Source organism: Etheostoma cragini, chromosome 13, assembly GCF_013103735.1.
Source record: "Etheostoma cragini isolate CJK2018 chromosome 13, CSU_Ecrag_1.0, whole genome shotgun sequence".
Lineage (NCBI taxonomy): Eukaryota > Metazoa > Chordata > Actinopteri > Perciformes > Percidae > Etheostoma > Etheostoma cragini.
The window spans coordinates 8,096,582-8,118,886 of record NC_048419.1 but is presented as its reverse complement, the minus strand read 5'-3'; the positions used below and the strand labels follow the sequence as shown (position 1 = coordinate 8,118,886).

Genomic DNA, 22,305 nt, shown 5'->3' with positions numbered 1-22,305 from the left:
GGGCTGCTGACAGCACCAAAGGTTAGAAAGAAAGCGGTTGGGGAGCGAGCCATCTCATTTCGCGCTCCAACATTATGGAACAGTCTTCCAGTGGATATTAGACTGGCATGTTCAATTGGGGTCTTTAAATCGAAGCTTAAGACTTACTTATTCACTGCTACCTATGAGTCCTAAATGCTCATTTATCCTTAATGTATTTTTATAGTGCTATTTACTTTTAACTTTCTTGATTTTACATTTTTTGTACTGTTTGTATTTAAAGTGTATTCTTGCTGTAAAGCACTTCGATGGAAACCGCTCTATAAATAAATGTATTATTATTTGAATTATTATTATTATTATTAAGGACAACTGCTAATAGTTTGAAGAATTTTATGTTATTACTTTAAAACTCTGTTTTTTAAAGAAATATGTTGAACTGAAGTTAAACGCCAACCCAGGAGCTAGCATATTAGCTGGGTAGCAAGCATCTACAAAAATGGGACAGTTATGGTACAAGGTGGTACAACCTAAAACAGTTTCAGAAAGACTTTCAGACTATAAAAAAGCACAGAGAGTGAAGATAACCCTGAGCGAAACCATCCAGGAAAGCCAAATTGACAGCACTCCCTCAAGCGGCACCACATCTGAAGCTCCAAGAAGAGAATATGACCCAACCAGTTCAGATCAAGGTCAGATGTAAAACACAATGACCCTCCGAACAGTTTACACAACTGGAAATATAGTTGGTCTATCTGAGGGAACAGGTTCTGTCTGGACACCAGGACAGAGAAGCTGCTCTCCAGGCTCAGAGAGCAGCACAAAGACTTGGAAACAGAGCTAAAAAGTGATAAACAAGAAAGAGACCGTCTGAAGAATGAACTGGCAAAAGAAATAAGAGAATTCCAGAGAGAGAGAGAGAGAAGGCAGAGCTGAACATGCTGACAGAGAGACTGCAGAGGGTAGAGAGCAAAGTTGACAACCTTCAGGAGCAGCTAGGCCTCCACCTCACCCACTGCACCCAGCCACCTGTGAAAGCCACAGTATGTCCTCCACAACTTACCGCTCCCCCACCAACCCCAACTGCATCCTCCTCACCCCACCCAACCTCGTCTACACCTGCCTCACTTCATCCTGCCCAACCGGCCTTATCTCCTGCACTACAGACACAGCACAAATGGAAAATTCATTAATGAAAAAGTTGTGGTGCCCTACAACTACAAGAGTCCTAGAGCTGCTAAATGAGAACAGACTTGGATGTCCCAGCCTCATTTAGAAACATTAAGTAATTAAGTATGATGTCTTTTTCTATCTCTTGTTGGAATGTTCAGGGCTTCCAGTCCTAAGAATGCATGGTTACAGGAGATCAACACTACTGACATTGTTGTCCTCCAGGAAACTTGGTGTAAAGGTGGTTGTCCAAAAGGTCACAGAGAAATTCAATGGATTCAATCAAAAGGGGTCTCTCAGGTGACAAAGATATATTCCTCTGTCCAACATTCATCCCCCCCTCTGAGTCACCCTATTTCAATAAGGGGAGTTTCCCCATACTCGAAGGAGCGATAAACCGATTTCAGAGCCAAGGTTATATTTTATACTGTGGCCATCTGAACGCCAGAACACCAGAGAAATTAAACACTATAGACAGCCATGTAAACCTGCACATACTAGGGAACAGCAGCCTAATAAACCCCACATATCCCCCCAGAAACAACTACAGCAAGTGAACTAACAGGAATGGGACACAAGTCCTACAGCTCTGTCGTACGTTTGGTCTATATATTGTCAATGGGAGAGTAAGAGGAGACTTTCGGTAGATGCACCCACAGTTCTTCCCTTGGCAGAAGTACAGTTGATTATTTTATCTCTGACCTTTACATTTTTATTATCAAGGCATTCACAGTCAATCTCCTTCCTCCTCTGTCTGACCATATTAAAATAACAATCTATCTGAGTAGAGGAAATCTCAAACACCAAGAACCAGATTCGATTAATCTACAAATCTTTACCCAGTCCCACAAATGGACTGCGAGCAGCACTTTTCTCTACAGAAAGGCACTGGACAGTCCACAAATCCAATAATTCTTGTATGATTTTCTTTGTATATCCTTTCCTTACAGTGAAGAAGGTGTGAATTTAGCTATTAACGGCATAAATGCCATTTTTGACAAGGGAGCAAAACTAACCAATTTAAAGTGGAAAAGAAAAACAAAAAATATTGGTGTTGAAAAATGGTTTGATAATGATTGTAAAAATCTAAGGAAAGAACTAAGAAATGTATCCAATAAGAAACACAGGGATCCAAATAACCAAACTGTACGCCTTCTTTACGGAGGAAACTAAAAGAATACAAACATTTACTAAGAACAAAAAGGAAACAACATAACAAAAATCAGCTAAACCTAATTGAAGAATAAATACAGTCCGATCAATTCTGGGAAAATTGGCATAAACTAAACACAACATCTAAGAAGGAATTAGCAATCCAAAATGGGGGACATTTTACTAACCTTTACGGCAAAATAACAAAATAACCCAGGCCAACAGGAAATACAGAGGAAATAAAAAATCCTCAAATCAGCAATTAAAGACTACCAGAAGCCCATTGACGCCCTGACTACAGAACAAGAACTAACAGACAAAATGAAAAAGCTTAAACAGCCGAAAGGCCTGTGGTGCTGATTGCATTTTAAATTAAATTTTCAAATTGGTCATCCTAAAAGCTTTCAATATCATCCAATACAGGTATTTTCCCAGCTAATTGGAACAAACGACTGATAACCCCAATCCACAAAAATGGAGACAAATTTGACCCAAATAACTACAGAGGAATGTGTGTGACCAGTAACCTGGCAAAAAGATTCTGCAGTATTATGAATAGCAGAATCTTACAATTCATTAGTGGAAACAATATCCTGAGCAAAAGTCAAATTGGATTTTTCCCAAAATATCGCACCTTAAGGGGGGGGGGGGGGGGGGGAATGTTATCATCAGAACACATCTTTACTCTCCAGACCCTCATTGACAAACAAATAAACCAGAACAAAGGAAACATCTTTTCATGTTTTGTAGATTCAATTTAGCATTTTGGTCTTTTCTATAAATTGATTAAAATGTGTATTGGAGGAAAAACCATATATCATAAAAACTATGTATACAAACAACAAATGTTCTGTTAAAATTGGCCACCAACAAAAACATTTCTTTCCGCAAGAACGGGAGTGAAACAGGGGTGCTGCCCGTCCCCGACTTTGTTCCCTGGTATCACTCTGGGAGATCCTGACATCAAATGCTTGTTATATGCTGACGATGTAGTGCTGGTGTCCCCTACAAAAGAAGGCCTAAAATAACACCTTGATTTCCTGCACAGTTTCTGTCAAACCTGGGCTCTGACTGTCCACATAAACAAAACCAAAATACAGATTTTCCATAAAGGATCTGGAAATTACAGTAAGGATCAATTCTATCTAAATACAGTTCAATTAGAACATGTGAAAAACTACACATATTTACGTCTCAATATAAGTTCATCAGGTAGTTTCGAAATGGGTGGGAATAAGCTAAGAGACAAATCAAGCAATGCAATTAAAAGAAAAATCAAAACAGACATTCCAATTAAAATTTGGTTAAAAATATTTCAATCAGTAATCGAACCCATTGCGCTATATTGCAGCAAAATATGGGGCCCTCTCAGTAATCATATAAAATTTACTGACTGAGACAATCACCCAGTTGAGAAATTTCATGTAGAATTTTGTAGAAATCGTCTACACCTACTAAGACACATTCCAAATAACTACTTCCGAGCAGAACTAGGCCAATATCTGCTCCAAATTACAATTGAAAAAAGATCCATCAAATTCTACCACCACCTGAAAACAAGCTAGCTTTCCACTACAAAGCACTACAATACCAAAAAAAGGAACGTAGAAAAAAGTCCCCTCAGTCAGCTAGTCCTGTCCCTCAACTCCCTCACCTCACACCCCCTGGAAGCTCAGGACACCCCGCAGTGTCTTGGAAAGACACTACTAAACGTCAAAGCAAAATGGATTGTTACCTAGCCCTAAACCGAGAGTACACAGTCTCTCTCAAGAAGACAGGCTGTGTCAGCTCTGTCCACAGAGACAGGTGGAGACAGAGCAACACTTCCTGCTTCAATGTAGCATATACACTGACATCAGCTCTTTACCAAAATTAAATGTACACTCCCAGATTTTGATACACTCTCTGACCAGACAGAAATGCAACATCTACTTGGAGAAAATAGGGTGAGCCCTGTAGAAGCAGCGAGATATGTGAGTGCATGTCACAGCCTGAGAGACAATCAGCACATCAACACGTAATTTCTGGAGTTCATAACCCCACAGTTTTCATGTGTCTTTCCACGTTTTGTTGTTTGTTTGCTTCTGTCTTTGTTTTCTTTCTTACATTTGACACTAGAGATTTTACTGATTGTTGAGGTCCCTTTTTTTTATCTCAAATGTATACTCAATGAAATGCGGGTATGTATTTCTTCTCACATTATTATCATCGATGCTTTGTCAATAATGTGACATTCAGAATATTGTGAGAGAGAGAGAGAGAGAGAGAGAGAGAGAGAAAAAGAGAGCAAGAGAGAGAGAGAGAGAAAGAGAGTTTTGTTTTGCAAGTGTGAGAGGGGGGAGCAGCGATGGTTGAGCAAGCTAGAGAGTGACAGAAGAGAGAGAGCAGTGTTAGCAAGAACAAAGCAGTGAATCAGAGGAATAAAACATAGTTTTCTTATTTTTTTCACAATGGTAACATTCTAGAGCACAAATAAACCCCCCCACAATTCTGCGGAAAGGTGCTGCATGGTCATAATTTTGTGTTAATGCAGCGCTTCATTCTGCCGCTGCCTTTTAATGACACGGGGCGTTGCATTTAGTAGCTTGTCAGTGCCATCATAAATAAAACCATTAACCCTTCTGGTTCCTCTAACTTCCGTCAAAACACGGGAATCCTGATGATACGTTCGAGAGTAATTATAAATCATACACTGTCTGAGAAAGAATAATACTCAGTAACCATAATACAGCTTGCTTTCTGTCACACACAGCATTTTGTCATTGATTACATGCCACTTTGCAACACAGTAATACATTAAGACCTAATTTATTGATAGATTTCAATAGCGATCAATCCAGCTTAACGTTATCTGCTACGTTGACAAGTAGCTCATGCTAATGCTTGGTGAGGAACATTATAAGGTTACAACATGCTCATTAAGGTATTTTAAGTATAATTGTTTTGACCAAGTTTATATAGCACTGGGCTAACCCACGATTATGTTTGTCAGCAGTAATGTTATAGATAGACACTTACTCTAAGGCTAATTTAGGTGGCTATCCCACCCTGGTTTTTCAGCTTCACTCCCCACCGCTAAGGGAGTTCAGTCAGGATGAGAGTAGTATACGGCCGCCAATATTAACTTACAGCAATCCGAACCTAACCTCCCGGCGGCCAGCCCCAGCCGCCGTGTAAGTCTCTCAGCGGTGTTCACTAAAGTAACAAAAAAACATTCAGCCTCAGTGCTGAAAAAATCCCAAAAAGTGACCCTGACATGAAGTATATTGTGAAATTATAGTTTAAGCTGCTGGCTAATGTAAGCTTGCTTGCACGCTACTTAATACCAACTACCAATACAAATAAAACTAATAAAACATAATTATATTGAGGGAATGGCAGCTATTGTATCAGAATGACGTAAATAACCCTTAATAAAAACATTAATAAACGTAACAAGGATAAAAAAAATATAAGGATAAACTCATTGTAAAAAGATAAATTTTAATCAGCAAATAACCCCACGCGGCAGAAAATTACATCATGCAAATATTAACAATTTAATACTTTAATCAGCTGACATCCGTAGTATTATTTTATAAATTGTTCTTTAGGAAAAATCCTGTAGATTATACTTATATTGAGAGGTGAGTGTCGGGAGTCTAAGGACAGTCCTAAACAACTGCAAGTGACATGATTTTCTAATGTAAAAACATCAATGAGACAATAGTCAAATGTTGATATTCTAAATATGTATAACAGTAGGTTATTGATTATAGCAACAAAAAGACAGTTTTCACAATCCCAAACCCTTCTCATTCGAGAATTGCTATGTCACAACATAGTGTCACAAATGTCTGTTACTGCACTGAAAATACTTAGGAAAGTGGACTTTAGCTTACAATACTTTGGTGTATATTATGGTTAGGGTTAATGTATGTTGTTTCTGTGGGAATCTGTGTTTTTAATTGGTCACATGCTTGAACAGAAGCTATGCAGGTTCATGCAGGGTCGTGCTTGATTGTTTGGGTCTGATCGTAGCTCTAGGGAAGACCAAAGTTACATAACATGACAGGGACATTGATGGTGTGTGTTGTGTGTGTGTGTGTGTGTGTGTGTGTGTGTGTGTGTGTGTGTGTGTGTGTGTGTGTGTGTGTGTGTGTGTGTGTGTGTGTGTGTGTGTGAGGGTAGGTGGGTGGGTGGGTGCTTGCAATCCACAAGCTGCCCCAGACAAAAGGGAGCTAATCATTCTAGGTTTTACTTGCTTCTTTTTGAAAGGAGGATTTCAGTTTGCTTTAGCCATCCGCCATGGACCCAACAGGGTACCTTTCTTTCCAAGCCCTCTCCTCTCTATCTCCAGCCCCTAAGTCACGCTCATCTGCTTTCATGCCCAGGCACTGCAGCAAGGCTGCTTTACAAATTGAGCCTGTAATCTTGTCAGACATGATGGCTAACATGGTGGGAGAGATGGGAGGTCAAGGGGTGAGGAGTGTTATGCACCACAGGATGGATATGTAAAGGCTCCAATGTGAGTACAACTCTAAGCACTTAATCATAGTTCCTAGCTTTTCTTGGATCTACCAAACTCAATTGCTAGTTGATGTAACAATAAATGTGATACACATATAATCAGTCTGTCTGTGTTCATGCCTGTTTCCCTGCTGTTAGGGACATTTGGGGTGAGAAGTGTATCATTTGCTGAGATGGCCAGCCATGTGCAAGGGTGTAATTTTACTAAAATTTCTTAACATTAAAATCATCATCATCATTTCTCTCCATGCCCTTATAAATGCATAATCTATAATACTGTTCTGTATAATCATTATTGAAAAATGAAAAATGAATGAATGAAAATTAAATGCAATTGAATATGTCTTATCATTACCAAAATGAAAATTACGAGTACTAAAAAAAAGTCTCAGCACGAAGAGATCATCTTCTTGTATTATGGCACTTAAAGAATGGCAGAAAAACAGGCAATTGTGTTTGTAGTTGTAGTTTGTCTGTAGTCAGATTGCACCAGTAAGATTTTGGTTAGATTCAGTGAGACGAAAATAGTACAGCAAGAAGTATTTTAGCGACAGCCACCTGTAATTAAATACACCCTGTGCAGGGCTGAGTCACGTCCGGACCCATCTTAACCTGGCCAACCAAAGCAGAGGGGAAAAAGCAACAACAGCCAAATCATTAAATGCAAATGGGCATCTTCAGTGGCCCTGCACCTCACAGACTCTCTTCCTTCTAATCACCTTATCCTCTAACACATCTTTAAATGGCTTTTCAGAGCCTGCAGCTCTGTGGTTTATATAGTCATCATCTTATAGCAATTAAGTGTAGCTTAGTGGAGCCAGACAATTAACCTGATGTTTTGTGCCCTTAGTCACCAGAACACTCCTGCTGGATTAAGCTGTCCCTGCATGGAGACAGCTGAGGGGATTATTTGGGACTTCAAAGGGGCATTTATTTGTGTAACCTCTCATGTACGTGGGGATTAAAGGGGAATGCCTCTCAATTGAAGAATTCATGTGTCACTTTTGTTAGGTGAAACTGCATAATGAGTTCTTATTTTTCTAACAGGACCGGTATTATTCAGTATGTGTTGAGTGAGTTTTGTAGCCCTTCAGCTCTGTTAAAACATAGTTTAAATGCATGCACTTCCAACAAATACTCAGATGGAGTTTTTTTTAAATCTGTGTTACATCTCAGATCAGATGGCAGACATACAATATTACGCTGATGAAACACCAATATAACTGTTCTACAGTATATGAAAAAGCTGTGAACATTCAGTGTCCCTCCTTCTGGGACACAGCTGAAGTTCACAGACACACCAACCTTGTAAGCGACTCCGGTCCTCAGCTGCTTCTCTTTCTCCATGTGACCCAGGTAACTGTCTGAGCAGCTTCTATGAATGGGGTAGGCTGTGTTCACTGTGCTTATGTCAGGCTCTTTTCCTGTCGTTGACTCTGTTATAGGGGGCAGAACTGTGTAGGAGCCTGAAAAAGTGGTGGTGGGTGTCCTGGGAAGGTTTGGTGAAAATTGTTTAGTTTGAACCTCATTTGGACACTTTTGGTCCTCCCCTTCAGAGGATAAAAGCCACTTCAATGCAGCTGTCCTGAAATACAAAGTTATTGGTGGATAAATACCAAGGAGTCCCATGTCGGCTAGTTCTACTTGGTAAAAAAAAACAATCAGCGATAACTGAAAGGATCACAAGTGGACAGCTCTGAGTACATGTGTTCCCACCTGGCAGCAGAATGTGGTTCCAAAAGTGTCCTGAGTGGTCACTTTTGATCGGATCTCACCTCCCTGCTTTATATGCAAATAAACACGTGAATCGTTTCCGTTTGCACATACCTGTAGGCTGTGGGTGCGTGCATGCGTACGTGTGTGCATGGTATTGTTTTACTATATTCATGACGTCCAAAAACAGGTAGACCAGCATACTTGTGGGGTCCCAGCAGCTTCTTTGGGGCCAAAATGCTAGACTCCACAAGTTTAAAGGGCTGTTTGAGGGTTAAGACTCGGTTTTAGGATTAGGGTTAGAATTTGGTTATGGTTAGGGTGAGGGTAAAGGGTTAGGGTTAGGGTTAGGTTATATACTAAATGCATAACCTTGCCAGGTTATGCATTTAGTTGTGATGGTTAAGGTTAGGGTAAGGGGCTAGGGAATGCATTATGTCAATGACAGGTCCCCACAAAGATAGTGTGTGTGTGTGTGTGGGTGTCTGCGCGTCCAATACTATCTGTTTTATATTACTGGTTCATGTTTGCTCATAGCAGTCATGTTTAATTACTGCTGATGAAGATTCAACATTTCTTGATTTTTCTGCTTCATAAAAGAACTTTTAATGTAAAGGATTTATAGGGAAATGAAACCGCTCCACTGTTAAACAGTTATACTGCTTTCCAGTGCTGACAGCGCAGTGGAGGAAGGTCTGGCAATGCATAGTCTTGTCGATATACACTAGGCAATGCGGGACAGTAATTATTAACATTGGCTGTTGCGACATAGGAGCAAGAAGGTCTGTAGGAATATACTATCCATGTTTGTGAACTAAGGACATTTTATTAAACTAAAAATAAGGTAAATGTAATGTGTCCTAAATGCATCCTGGGGCACTCCCACCTGTACTCAGAGCTGTTCACTTGGATCATTGAAGGACAGATGATACCAGGTGAAAAAGGGGCTATGATAATAGATTAGACAAAATATTATTTTTCATGTTATATTATTTTATATTTTGCATTCGCCTATATTCTTATTCATTCTCATATGGTGTATCAGACTAAATTTCTTTGCCACAGTCCTAGTCATTTTACATAAATCCCAAGTATGCTGTCATTTGTTTGACTGTTGTGTTGTGATTGCTCTAGTGTTTCCAGTATTTAGTTTGATTTTAAACTTATTTGCTCTATTTAACTGACATTAGGTGCAGGAGCCCAATTACTCCAATGAGAATGTTAAAATGTAATATCTTTTTTTATCTTTGGTTAGAAAAAATCTGTATACAGTAAATGGTTTACCTTTGCCATTGTTCAGGGCTACTCTCCAGGTTTTGCTGGTGGAGATGTGCGCTTACACCTCTGTGAGACGTCTGGGAGGACCTTCCTGAAATTGTTAGTTGATATCCAGAGGACAGGGCAAGTTCAGATGCAGGGCTCCAATTAGGACAAGCATGAAGACATGCTAAATTGATGCTGTCTTCCTGGCCCCTCTGCTGGATTAACGGAAGGAGAGGGTATGAAGTGTTGAGGTGGATGTTGGTGACCAAAGGCTGTGATGAAGTCGTCTTGTGAGGGTTGGGCTGACCTGCAGCAGCTGGTTTTTCCAATGGGGAGCTCAGACGGTCCCCCAACTCAGCGCTGACCCCCAGGGCAGGGGTCTGCTGTTGCTGTGGAGGGCGGTTGGGGTTTTCTTTCCGCTGGGCTTTCTTCCCTTCACTGATCTGGGTGACCTGGGGTTAGAGCAGGATTAACAGTTTACGGATAACATTTTTCCTTGATGTAGAATGTCAGAGCAACAAAAGAGTACTGATATAGACAGGATTGACTTTGGTGTGCAGGGGTGGTAATTCACAAAACCCAAACATATGGCAAAATCCAAGCATTTAACACATTTCCCCACCAAAACAAATAGCCATTTAACAGATATAGTCACTATTATACACAACTGAAATACTGTATATATTTATATAAATATGGGTCATATTTATATATATTTTATAATCATCATTTTCCAAGACTACTGATGTGAATGTTGACTTGAAAGCTATTCTGTGAGATATGCTGACATGCACGGTATAGCTTGGCCTATTTCTGAAGGTGGTGTGGAGCACAAAGCATCAACTCTAAATCTACCCATTCAAACCACACAAACAACAACAGACAAACATGAGCTCTCAATGAGAGGCACAATTCTTTCCAAGTGCAAGAAGGGCTGGAGCTCTTCTTTGCATGATCCCACCAAATTATTTAGCAGAAGTTCTATGAAGGAGTGTCTCATGCATCTAATGCTGCTGATTTAGCAAACATCAGCTTTGCCCATTCCAGAGGGACAATATTTATTCTCATCTGCTTGGCAGCGTCAAGGTGGCTGCTCAAGTGCTCAAAATAATAATGCTTCTCCAATCCTCTCCTTTTTCACTCAGACTCCTCTTTCCTTTTTTTTTTTAAATCATCTTTGGCAAGCCCCGGTGCAACAACGCCATCAGTGATTGTGTCCACATTCCCTAAAGGAAATTAAAACCAAGGAGATAGTGTCCCAACTGTGCAGCAGCTAGTTGGCCCTTGCAGGAAATTAGGCAATCAAGCTTCCATACACACAATACTGCAAAAAAAACTAGATTTCAGAAGATTTTCACACTACTGTTTGGGCTGACATGTCCACCAAGTGAAAAGACCAAGAGTGGCTTACCCTCAACTGCTGTGTTTTTGGCTTGGGGTCTGAGCTGTCCTTTTGACTTTCTGAGCTGGCAGTCTTCTTAATAAGAGTTCCACGCCCCTTTACACAGAACACAGAGAAAGCAACATGCTGATACTGGAGAATGGTGAGACAAAAGTTCTTTATATTTTTATGTCTATACACTGGAAACTGAAGCCTTTACTGAAGCCCATTAAAACCTACACAACAACATCTACTGAGGCCTATCAATATTATATCCATTAGTATCAACGCCTGTCTTACTTGACAACATCATATTACAACAATTTACTGTTTCAGTTGTTCCTAATGTACCCGTTTGCAGAAGGGAAATATGTTCTGTTAATGCCGTAATGAAAATCATTTTGTTAACCCCTCAGCGGCAGAGAACCATCTGAGTGGGTCGATGGTATTGACAGGCTGAAGACTTTTTCACTGAATGCCATCAATTCTGTGAGCTTGAATAGGTGAAGGTCACAAGGAATGAGTAGATCCAACACACTTATTGATATTTATCAATAAGTGTGTTTGTGATTAATCTAATAGGCTCAGACGCTGCTATTGTGCTGAGAAGAATTCAGAGCACTGTTGGAAAAACCACCTAGACCGCATGCTGTTTCATTTATGTACGCTGTATGGTCTAGTACAGGGATCTTCAAGGGGGTCCTCAGAGTCACTGCAGGGGGCCCCTCTAAATTATTGTTAATATTTAAAAGTTTTTTCAAAACATGAATCCAACATAAGATTAGAAAAGATAAATCCCCACTGATTATAGGCTAACTGGCCTATAGGTAACGTAGTCACTAATATAGTCATCCACAGACTACAGTTCATACTAAGGATTCTCTGTGCCACAAGTATGTGTAACATTAAAACATTATTTATACGATCATGCTGACAGTTGTTATTTTAATAGCTTAGTTTTCTATGCGTTAAAAAGTATAATACTTTATTGTAGTATTCAGTTCATTATGTAAATTCATTTTTCATAATATTCTGTATGTAGTAGGGGGTGCCTGCTCCGTCTCTTTTTCAGTTAAGGGTCTTTGGTTTTAAAAATGTTTCTGCTTTTGGTAAATAACTAAGCCATACATGAACTCACCAACCAAGTAAGGGAATCTTTTTAGATAGAGAGACAGACAGACAGACAGATAGATAGATAGATAGATAGATAGATAGATAGATAGATAGATAGATAGATAGATAGATAGATAGATAGATAGATAGATAGATAGATAGATAGATAGATAGATAGATAGATAGATAGATAGATAGATTTCACTGCTCTATTGTGCTAACATTTACTATTAGTTCAGCAGCTTGATAGAGATCGAAATGACAGAGAGACTTTTAGAAATGTGTTACAGCTGATCAATGAGGATAGAGCAGTCATTTTGAGATCAGAAGCAAGTGTCAGTGACTACTGTATGTCCAGCAGTGTACACGCTGACACACACACACACACACACACACACAAACACAAACACTTTGCGCCTCCTCTCACCTTTAACCATTCCCCCTGCCATTGCCTTTTGTCACCCATTATAAACATACCAATCAGTTGGAGCAAATGATCAAGCTTGTATTGCATGTTGAGCATGGTAAGCTGTGTAATATCTTTTTTACTAAATTGGGAGGCCCGTAATTGCTTCTCTGCGAGACGATGCCACAACAAAGTCTGGCAATTGCAGCAAGCTGTATTACCTCCAGTACCCGGGAAAGATCTGCTTTTCGCAATGAAGACTTCAAAGGGGCTGTGGATCTTGAATTGCATTTAGCTGCTATTGTGGCCAGCCCAGGTAATCTTGATTAGGTGTTTAGACTGAGGCAGGGTATACAGTGGCAGAGAGCTCCCCAGAGCTTTGGTCTAAAGCTATTAAAAGATTGTACATTATGTTGCCCTGGCTTTGAAGTGAGGGCCTGCAGGAGGAGTAGGGACTCTAAGGGGTGAGTGCAATAGCAGAAGATTGATCTGCTACTTCTGTCTTTATCAAAGGAGGCCCAAGCCCCGGTGACGCCAATCATTGCTACTTCCACTCTGCCGCTTGGCCGAGCTAAACATTTGCTGCATTAGGATATTGTGTACATTTAATAACATGTCTAATTATCACAAGTTGCCCTCAGATGGCTGCACTCTTCAAAAGACCAAATGGGGTATTTTAAAAGGGCCCAGTAAACACTGACTTTTCTGTACTCATATTGATTTGTAAAACTGATGCGATTTGTACAAGAAGTGTTGCTGTCTTTAGCAAGGAGTTACCAACAAGAGAGCTTTGGGTAAAATATATGTGGTTATCCTTATTATGAAAATTTGTTTCCGTGTCTTTCTCTGACCTTCAATATTATATTTCCAAAAATATTGAAGGGAGAATATAACACTATTCTCAAATGTTACTTCTTTGATCATCAATATTCAACAGCCTTATTCCAAACTCCATTCTGATCATGAGACATAACTAGAACATGCTGTCTCAATAACTAACTCAGAACTTTGACTCTGTAGACTTAATTATACATTTGTGCATTTGATTTTGGTGTGCATTTTCGGTGTGCACTTAATTCAGCCTCTAATTTAATAATTATTCAATAATGCAGAAGTCTTATGATAATGGCCTCTAAAGAATGAACTGTCTAAGTTCATACAAATTTCATATTTTTGTTCTGTTTTGGGGTGAGTTGTACATTAATCACAATGCTGCAATCAACTGTAGTTTTTAGATATTATTTTATTTTGGAGAATGTGTTTCTTAGATATGGTTTAAAAAAGAACTATTTCCAATCAGCTTTGTTAATACATTATACTGTTGCCGTAACAATTCATAGACTAATCCTATGATGAAACAATAAATAGACTACATGCAAATGAGTGCCCCTTCTTTTGTGCCCTATGTCCCCCATTAAGTAAGACATGTCTTTGGGGAGACAGGGCAATGGAAAACTAATAAGCGAATTCAGAGGGAAATGACAAAACACAAGGGTTCCAGAGAGGGAAAGGCTTTGGGTCTGTTTACCATTGCACAAAGCTAACGGCTCTTGACTATGTAAATGGTGATGATATGAAACATTGTAGAGGGCCGGGGCTCAGATGGTTGGGGGTATTATAGCCAGCAAACAGTCTTGTGGCCCAACAAATGGGGAATGTGGGCCATCCCCACCAATTATGCCACTGTGCCAGGTGCAGGGACGTCTAAGAGCCTATTGGTAACCATGCGTCTCTGATGTTCTTGTTGTACACATCAACTCATAATAAGCACTGCATAGCCAGACATGGCTCTTTTCATATAGTGGAGAAGAAGGCAGATGAAAACAGCAATGCTTCTCAGCCAAATTAATTTTCCAGACTGGGTCAGGGCAAACATCATAGGATATTCTGTTATGTATGAGATGACAATAAAAGGGCATAGAGATAGCAACAATATTATTAAATGAGCAAAAGCCTGGCTCATGCAGAAGGAAAAAGACAAAAGAAAGAAGCAAGAAATTGTGGTCTATATTCTGCTTGAGGGTAAAGCTACAGTCAAGCCACTGCCCATAAATAGTGTCTCCAATATCAGAATAAGATTTCAGGAGTAAATATATTGACACGTGGCTACTTTTCTTATCACCTGAGTGCACAGTATCACAGATCTCTGAAAAAAATAAAAAGCCCAATGTGTTTGCACAAACCACAGAACTGACCTCTGTGTTTAAAACATATTAATACTGTAAGTGAAAGTAGTCAGGGTTCAATGGATTAAGTCATTATATAACATACCACTATCAGCACTATTACAACCACTGATTGCCCCCAATGCAATTTTGCTGTGTCCATACAATGACAATTAAGTATCTTCAATTTTGAATCATATTCATTTACCAATACTACAAAAGCTAGAATTAGTGGCTAATACACACTACAATCTTGCTGTTTGATCTTAATACCGCAATCATAACTACAGCTACAATCATCTTTGTTTATTTCCAAAACAAACAAACAAACTTGTTAAAGAAAAAAGATGCCAGTAGATCCAATTGATGTAGTTAATCTGTCCATCACCAAACAAAGCCACAGGAGGGATCATAAAAACTCAAGCGTGAACTGTCATAGTTTAAAGTGAGATTTAGAAATAAAAAAAAATCATATTTTTCATTTTATTCCAGTATTTCTTGGTAGTCTGTCCGCAGGGAAACCTACTCTTAAATCATGTGTGTGCAATAGCTCGGCAGCCCAGGAATCATCATCAATGTTAGTGCAGCTCCTGGTGTCCGTTTCTGGAATTGCAGTGTTTCAGGAGAGTGGCCAACACAGAGCTGCCTAAAAGTTTGATATCTCATTTCAAAGATCAAAACTTTCATTCAGTGATTTTAACCATAACGAGATGTTGTTGGTTGAGAAAACTCTAAATTATAAGTTATATACACACCTTATTGACATGATGAGGCATCTCCCGGTTGAGTGCATGCACACTCACGTAGGATCCACATTTGGATGTGTTGCGCCCCAGTGTTTTTTTGTTGCGTTCCACTATGTCCTTCGTCAGTCTTTCAAGCTTGTTTTTCAAAACAACCTTGGGAACTGAGGGTGTGCTCATTTGTTGTATTTGAGTGGGTCCTCCTTGTGTGCGTTCTTGGATATTCTTGGACACAACACATATATCATTGGGCTGCTCAGGAGACCTGTTATATTGCCCAACATTGTCACTGTCATCTTTAGTGAAAAGGCAGGACGGCTTTGAATGGTCAGCCTTTGGTGATCCAAGTTGTAAAGCAAGGTTGTGACAGTGGGGAGATGTTACTGAACTAGTCTGACCATGTTGTGGGTGTAGGCGGTACGGCTGGTCAGATTCATCGCCAGTCAAATGAGGAGTCACCACAGAAGCTGGACTTGTGTCGATGATGTACCTGTATCCTGCTTTTATTCTGAGTCCTTGGCTGTCACCACATGACTGTCTAGATTTCTCTTTAGGGACTTCATAATATTCCTCAAAAGAATTCTGTGGACTCTCATTGAAGCAGGTGGTTCCCCTCAGGTTGGTTCTCCAGTTGGGGTCATAGCGTAGCTCAGAGTAGACATCGTCCGTGAGCAGCTGGCTGCAAGGTTAAAGACAGATAATAGCAATAAAGATCCCATGTTGAATACAATTAGCCTCAGACTAATATTTGCATCAGTAAATTATAGCTCTATTACTAAGCTCAATCAATTAGGCAACTAAATAGAATTATCAAAGAAGATGTCCATTTATGCATAGAACAGTCTCAATCATATTATTAGTAATTGGTTTAACTGTAAGCAGAACGGCAAGCAGCTTTATTAACCACATTTCCATATCCAAAGAAAGTTTTACAGACACCTGAATGTCACATAGGCCTTTACTTAGAGGTCAAACTACCAAGAGGCATTAGACCATTATTAGAATGATGATGTCTTCAGACAAAGACATCTAGGCCTTATCAGAGACTTCTGAAATTGAAACAGATGAGGGGGATTATGTGCCTGTATTTACAGATAATTTTCGTATTTTCACCTCCAGGCTCACTAATGAGAGTGTATTTGAGAGCTACTAGCGAGGGAATGGTTTACAAACGGCAATTTTCAGCTTATGAAATGGCTTGAAAATTGCAGGCTGAAATGCTCTTTCTGATGGTGATGAAAAGATCTCATTAAAATAAATAGCAGAGAGCCTCTTTGTTGTGCTTACTGGGAGGACGAGGAGAGGCTAATTCTCCTGCCGTTATGTTGTGCGTCTGGGCGGGGAGGGGTTGCCTAGGTGTAGGGCCCTTCACTTCGATGAGGCCAAAAGGGTAAGGGATGTCTCTCTAATGACTCAGACTCAAACAAGTTGGAGAATGCATTATAGACAACATGCAGCTGAACGTGATGCCTCCAACACTGGCCAAACACCACAGTCTAATATTTCTTTCCCCAGATACAAACACCTGAATACAAAAGCCAGTAAAATGTTACTGAAAGGGGGAAATGAAAAAAACTGGCCATACTGGACTACATTTGGTGTAAAATATAGTTAAGAGGGATGAATGGAGTTGCTTAAATAGGAATCTTTTGCTTGAATGAGGAATGCTCATTGGGTTTGTAAACTATGCAATGGAAATGTGTGAAAAGGCTTTGAGGAGGCAGCAGTGAGGACTATGAGAACATGGTGATAGGAATGGGACTGTGAAATGGAGGCTTTTGTGAGAAAATGTCATGGTCATTTTCCTCTGAAACAATGTACTTTGGAAGCGGACCCACACTTGGTGGGCATCAATCTGCGCGGGTTAATGAAGGTAAAAATGAAGAATGCCCCTTTTCTATTTTGGAGGAAAATTACTATCAGGCTGTGTCTGCAGGGGAAGAAAGGGGAAAACAATGGCACGAGTCGACAAAAGTGCAAAAACAGATGTGGTGTTGTTCCCACCATAGATACCTACCACTGATCCTTCAAAAGAAAGAAAGAGAGATCTCCTTTTCAGCAACAATGAACCTTGTTAATGGACCACGAGTGACCACTTACTATGATCCATCCAAACAACACAAAAATCTAATTTACCCCAAATGAAAACTGTTATTCTGAAAACACCTGAATTAGGCCATTCTCGGTACAATGTACCATCGGTGTCTGCATCTCATTGAATAACTGACACCACTTCATTGTTAAGTGATGTATGAGGGCTATTTATCTTTAATTATCCATGTACTGTTTGAAAGTAATAGGTTTGATTGCTGCTGCCATTCTACTTGCTGTATTCCATCCAAACAGGCAGTATTATCTGCTTAATTTCAATTAATTTGCCTCTGACAGTGGAATGACAGTCTAGTTCAATAGGCAAATTGAACAAGGTCGGGCACAAATCTCATCATGGTGAATAATTAATGCCACACGTATAATGATTGTGATAAACAAGGCTACACAGCCAATAATGTGATCAAAAACGAACAAAAAGGTCGTTTTCTATATTGTTTTTCAAGAAAAAAAGCCTGCAGCTTTTTAGTCGAGTTAAAATTGTGCCACTAACATGAATGACTGCCATCTACTGGCCAAACTGCATCACTCTCTAGTCACATGTAGGATTTCTAAAGTCATTTAAAGGATCTGTCGGGGGATTGTCTTTATTTCTCCTATGGTCGACAAATTCCACTAAAGGACTGAACCACCAAGTATTCTGGGGGAATCAAAGTGTGGTGTGCTCTACTTTTCAAAGGTTTGGAATCACTTTCTAAATTGATGTTTTTCTATTTTCCTTCAAAAATGGCTATTTTAGCAGATAAAACCGTTGAATTCAGACACCAAATGTATTATTTACTATGAAAAGGTTTTGGCTCTAAAAGAATAACAGTTAAACAGGGAGAAAACGGCTGTAAGACTTTGATGCTAAGCTTCCAATTTATTTTACCAATGACTGCTAGATTCATTTTTTTCTTATTCGGCTGTTGCTCAGAGGGATCTTTGTCTCTTTCTGCCCTTTCAACTGTCAGTCTGGTTGAACCATTAACAGTGTTTTGTTCTTCATGCAAATAACAAACCCTTCATACAAAATAATATCTATCTGAAAAGAGGACTTTCTAAAAGTATGAAAGACCATTCAGAAATATACAGTGTAGTCCTCTCAGCTATCTGACCATTCCCAATCAAGCATTTGTAACAGGAGATCACAAACTTTTGAACATTAGTGTATCTCATTCTACTGTGCCACAGAGCTCCACTATTCCAAAAACAATACTGAAAACACATGAAGGAGCCATGCCATTGCACTGGGTGACATGGTAGGGAGTCAAGATAGTGGATTAAGGTTTGGAAAATATAATTTGGCTATACTAAGTAATCTTCATTTAACGGAAAGAACGTCATGCTGTCTGATCCCGCCAATTGCGCCGATGCCTCTAGCATGACTGCACATCTACGGCCATGCCCAGGTTTTAACACATAGAACCAAGCAAATACACTGTACTTAATGATAACTATCTAAAACATGTTTTTGTTAAGCTGTAGAGTACACAATTACCTAATGAGGTAAAGGTGTAAGAAATTGCAAACATCAGAACATTCCCGGGTTTTCTTTTTTTATCTGTCTACTGTTTACTGGGAGGGCCTCCCAGTAAAGGCTATGTAGCAGATCAGTGACCTCAGTCTATGTGGCGGTAATGCATCTTAATGCTGGTTGCCACCCGCCATGACACAGAAAAAAGAAGCAACTTGTCAGTCCGTCTGACAGCACAGATGGCGGTAAGGCAAGGGTTAACAGCGAGATAGGGAGGAAAAAAAGGTCAGAAACTGATAGATTTAACAACAGAATGTAAATTGCACTGATATTCTGCTTAAACAATGGTTCTCTATTACAAAATGATACTATAATATATTTTGGAGCAGGCTGGGTAGATAGGAACTCTGTAACCAATTCAATTCAATTCAATTTTATTTATAGTATCAATTCATAACAAGAGTTATCTCAAGACACTTTACAGATAGACCACACTCCATAATTTACAAGGACCCAACAGTTCTAGTAGTCTCCTCCAGAGCAAGCAACAGTGCAACAGTGGCGAGGAAAAACTTCCTTTAAGGCAGAAACCTCGGACAGACCCAGGCTCATGGTAGGCGGTGTCTGACGACCGGTTGGGGTTAGAATGAAGAGTGGAAATAACCACACAACCACTGGTTAGCACTGTGACCTCACAGCAAGAAGGTTTGAATCCAGGTTGTTCCGGGCCTTTCTGTGGAGTTTGTATGTTCTCCCAAAGTTTGCATAGGTTTCCTCCTGGTGCTCTAGTTTCCCCCCACCAACAAAAGCATAGGTTCTTCAGTCAGTGCCCTTGATCAAGGCACTGGCTCGGATCTGGAGTTGGTCCCCAGGCTCTGTAAATGGCTGCCCAAGGCTCCCTTGAGGGATGGGTTAAATGCAGAGAATGAGTTTCTCTACATGTACGTGTATGTAACAATAAAACTACCTTTGCCTTTATTGGTTTACCCCATCGAAGCATGGCCTTGGAACCCTGAGACAGATCTTTGCACTCACTAGCCAATCAGGAGGTAGAAATAACACATTATAAACACCAGTGCACCATCTGCTCATCTCTTTTTGAAACTCAACAGCCTGTGTAGAGCAGAGGCCAGCTGGACCTGTAGTCAGCAGCCACTACAACTGGAATCACATCTAGTTACTCTATTTCTAGTTTGTACGTGCTACTCCTTCGAAAGGTGCTTTGCTATTGGTAGCTACCAGAGGCAAAGGCCATTAGAGATGTAATGTACTACCAGCTGGACCCACAACTGATTGCAAACAATTCAGACTCAACCGCTGACAGTGCGAAAAACAAGTGGTCAGAAAACAAAGGGTGTCCCTGAATAACCATAGCATAGTGCATTTTAATAGGTCAAGTGTCTTTTTTATCCATATTCTCATTTGCGACATTGGCTTCCATTTCTTCCACACAGACAAAAGAGAAACTTTTGCAGTTGCCACATGTTGTCAGTTGTATTTTTTGCCCCCTCTATTTACGCTTTATGTAAAAAAGAAATTAGCAAAAACCGCAATGTCAAGGTGACTTGACATGTGAGTATTGCTTAGCTGTTGTTTTAGACCAATAGACAGCGCTGTGTGTTGTGTGTAGGGGCAGTGAAGGCTGGTTGGTGGAATGGATTTTGGTGGGGCCATGCCAGAAATTAAGAAAACTGAAGATACAAAAATATAACCTCTTCTAGCAAGAAACACAGAAAAATGTGTTTGAATATAATGTACACACAGCAGCTCATGTGGGCCTCCATTCACCAATATCTTTCTACAATGTTTCTAAAATATGTTCTTAAGAAAGTTCCTAAAACAAGATTACGTCTGTTTCATGATGAGTTCTTAAACAGCAGAATTGTTTGCAGGTGTGTTCTTAGAATGATGAATCCCAGTGTCTTTGTAAATTGAAAGCGTTTGCTCGTTGCTCCTATTTTGCATAGTTAAACGCCCCGTTAATTCCCATGAAAGGACATGAGATGCCAGGTCCGTGTCGTATGCACGCTTAGCGAAATGTCCAAAAAACCTGGTAAAGGCGGTGCAGGCCTCGACTCAAAGAAATTAACAAAAAAATAAGTCATCATATTTAGTAGCATCAGCGGTGCATACTAAGCAGCAAATTAAACCAATGCTTGGAATGCAGTTACTTATGCAGTGAACGCTGTATCCAGAGAAGGGCACAGAACTGAAGAAATGATTTGTTATTATTGGATGGCAGGGTTCCCTCGTTAACATAATTGATGTGAATTGAAGTAAGTTTAGGCAGGTACGTTTATTTATAACAGCCTAGCACAAAATACACAAAGGCAATTAGAAGTGCTTTACAAATAAATAGGAGTGTAAGTGCAGTGTGCATTTATTAAAACAAACAAACATATACAGTGGCTTGAGAAATTTTTCACACCCATGATAAAGTTGACTATTAAGAGGAATGAAAAACCATCTTTTAGAAATTGATCTTATTGTCTAAATTAAAATAAATAGGAAAATCCAAACTTTTAAGGACACCAATTTTCTTTGTGAATTAATAATGTAAATAAATAAATGTTCTTCCTTAAAATTCACTGGGCATTAATATATACATCCCTATGTTAAATTCCCATAGAGGCAGGCACATTTTTTTATTTTTAAAGGCCAGTTATTTCATTGATCAGGATACTATGCATCCTGATAAAGTTCCCTTGGCCTTTGGAATTGAAATAACGCCCCCATCATCACACACCCTTTACCACACTTAGAGATAGACATGGGGAACTTTTCATAAGATCATCTCCCAATGCAAATCAAACCAGCTATTTAGCTAATTGAAATAAAACCATGCCAATCTTCTCTGGGTATGGTGAAGGGTATGTGATGGGGGGGAGGAATATTTCTTTATTTACAATATATGAATACACTATTCGTTTACAAAGAAAATTGGTATACTTAAAAGGTTGAATTTTCCTAAATCTTAAGATCAATTTCCAAAAGATGTTTTTATTCCTCCTTTTAAACAACTTTAGCATGGGTGTGTAAACTTTCTCAAGCCACTGTAATTATGTTTAAAATAATGAGTTACAAAATGGAGAGAAGTATTACATTTGAAATTAGAGCAGACAAAAACGGTAACAACTTATTTTGCG

At 39.5% G+C, this 22,305-nt stretch overlaps 1 protein-coding gene across 4 annotated transcripts in view; it reads right to left on the bottom strand.

The window, feature by feature from the left end:
* jhy (junctional cadherin complex regulator) overlaps positions 1-22,305 on the bottom strand; it is a 33,009-nt gene that overhangs the window by 8,427 nt on the left and 2,277 nt on the right. For 3 of the 4 annotated variants that reach the window (XM_034889533.1, XM_034889534.1, XM_034889536.1), the window contains exons 2-5: positions 15,607-16,273; positions 11,198-11,284; positions 9,808-10,238; positions 8,116-8,395 (exon numbers count right to left, since the gene is read on the bottom strand). In XM_034889533.1, coding sequence (XP_034745424.1) covers positions 8,116-8,395; positions 9,808-10,238; positions 11,198-11,284; positions 15,607-16,273 — 1,465 coding nt within the window. The remainder of the gene's footprint in view (positions 1-8,115; positions 8,396-9,807; positions 10,239-11,197; positions 11,285-15,606; positions 16,274-22,305) is intronic. The other variant, XM_034889537.1, reaches the window with a different exon arrangement.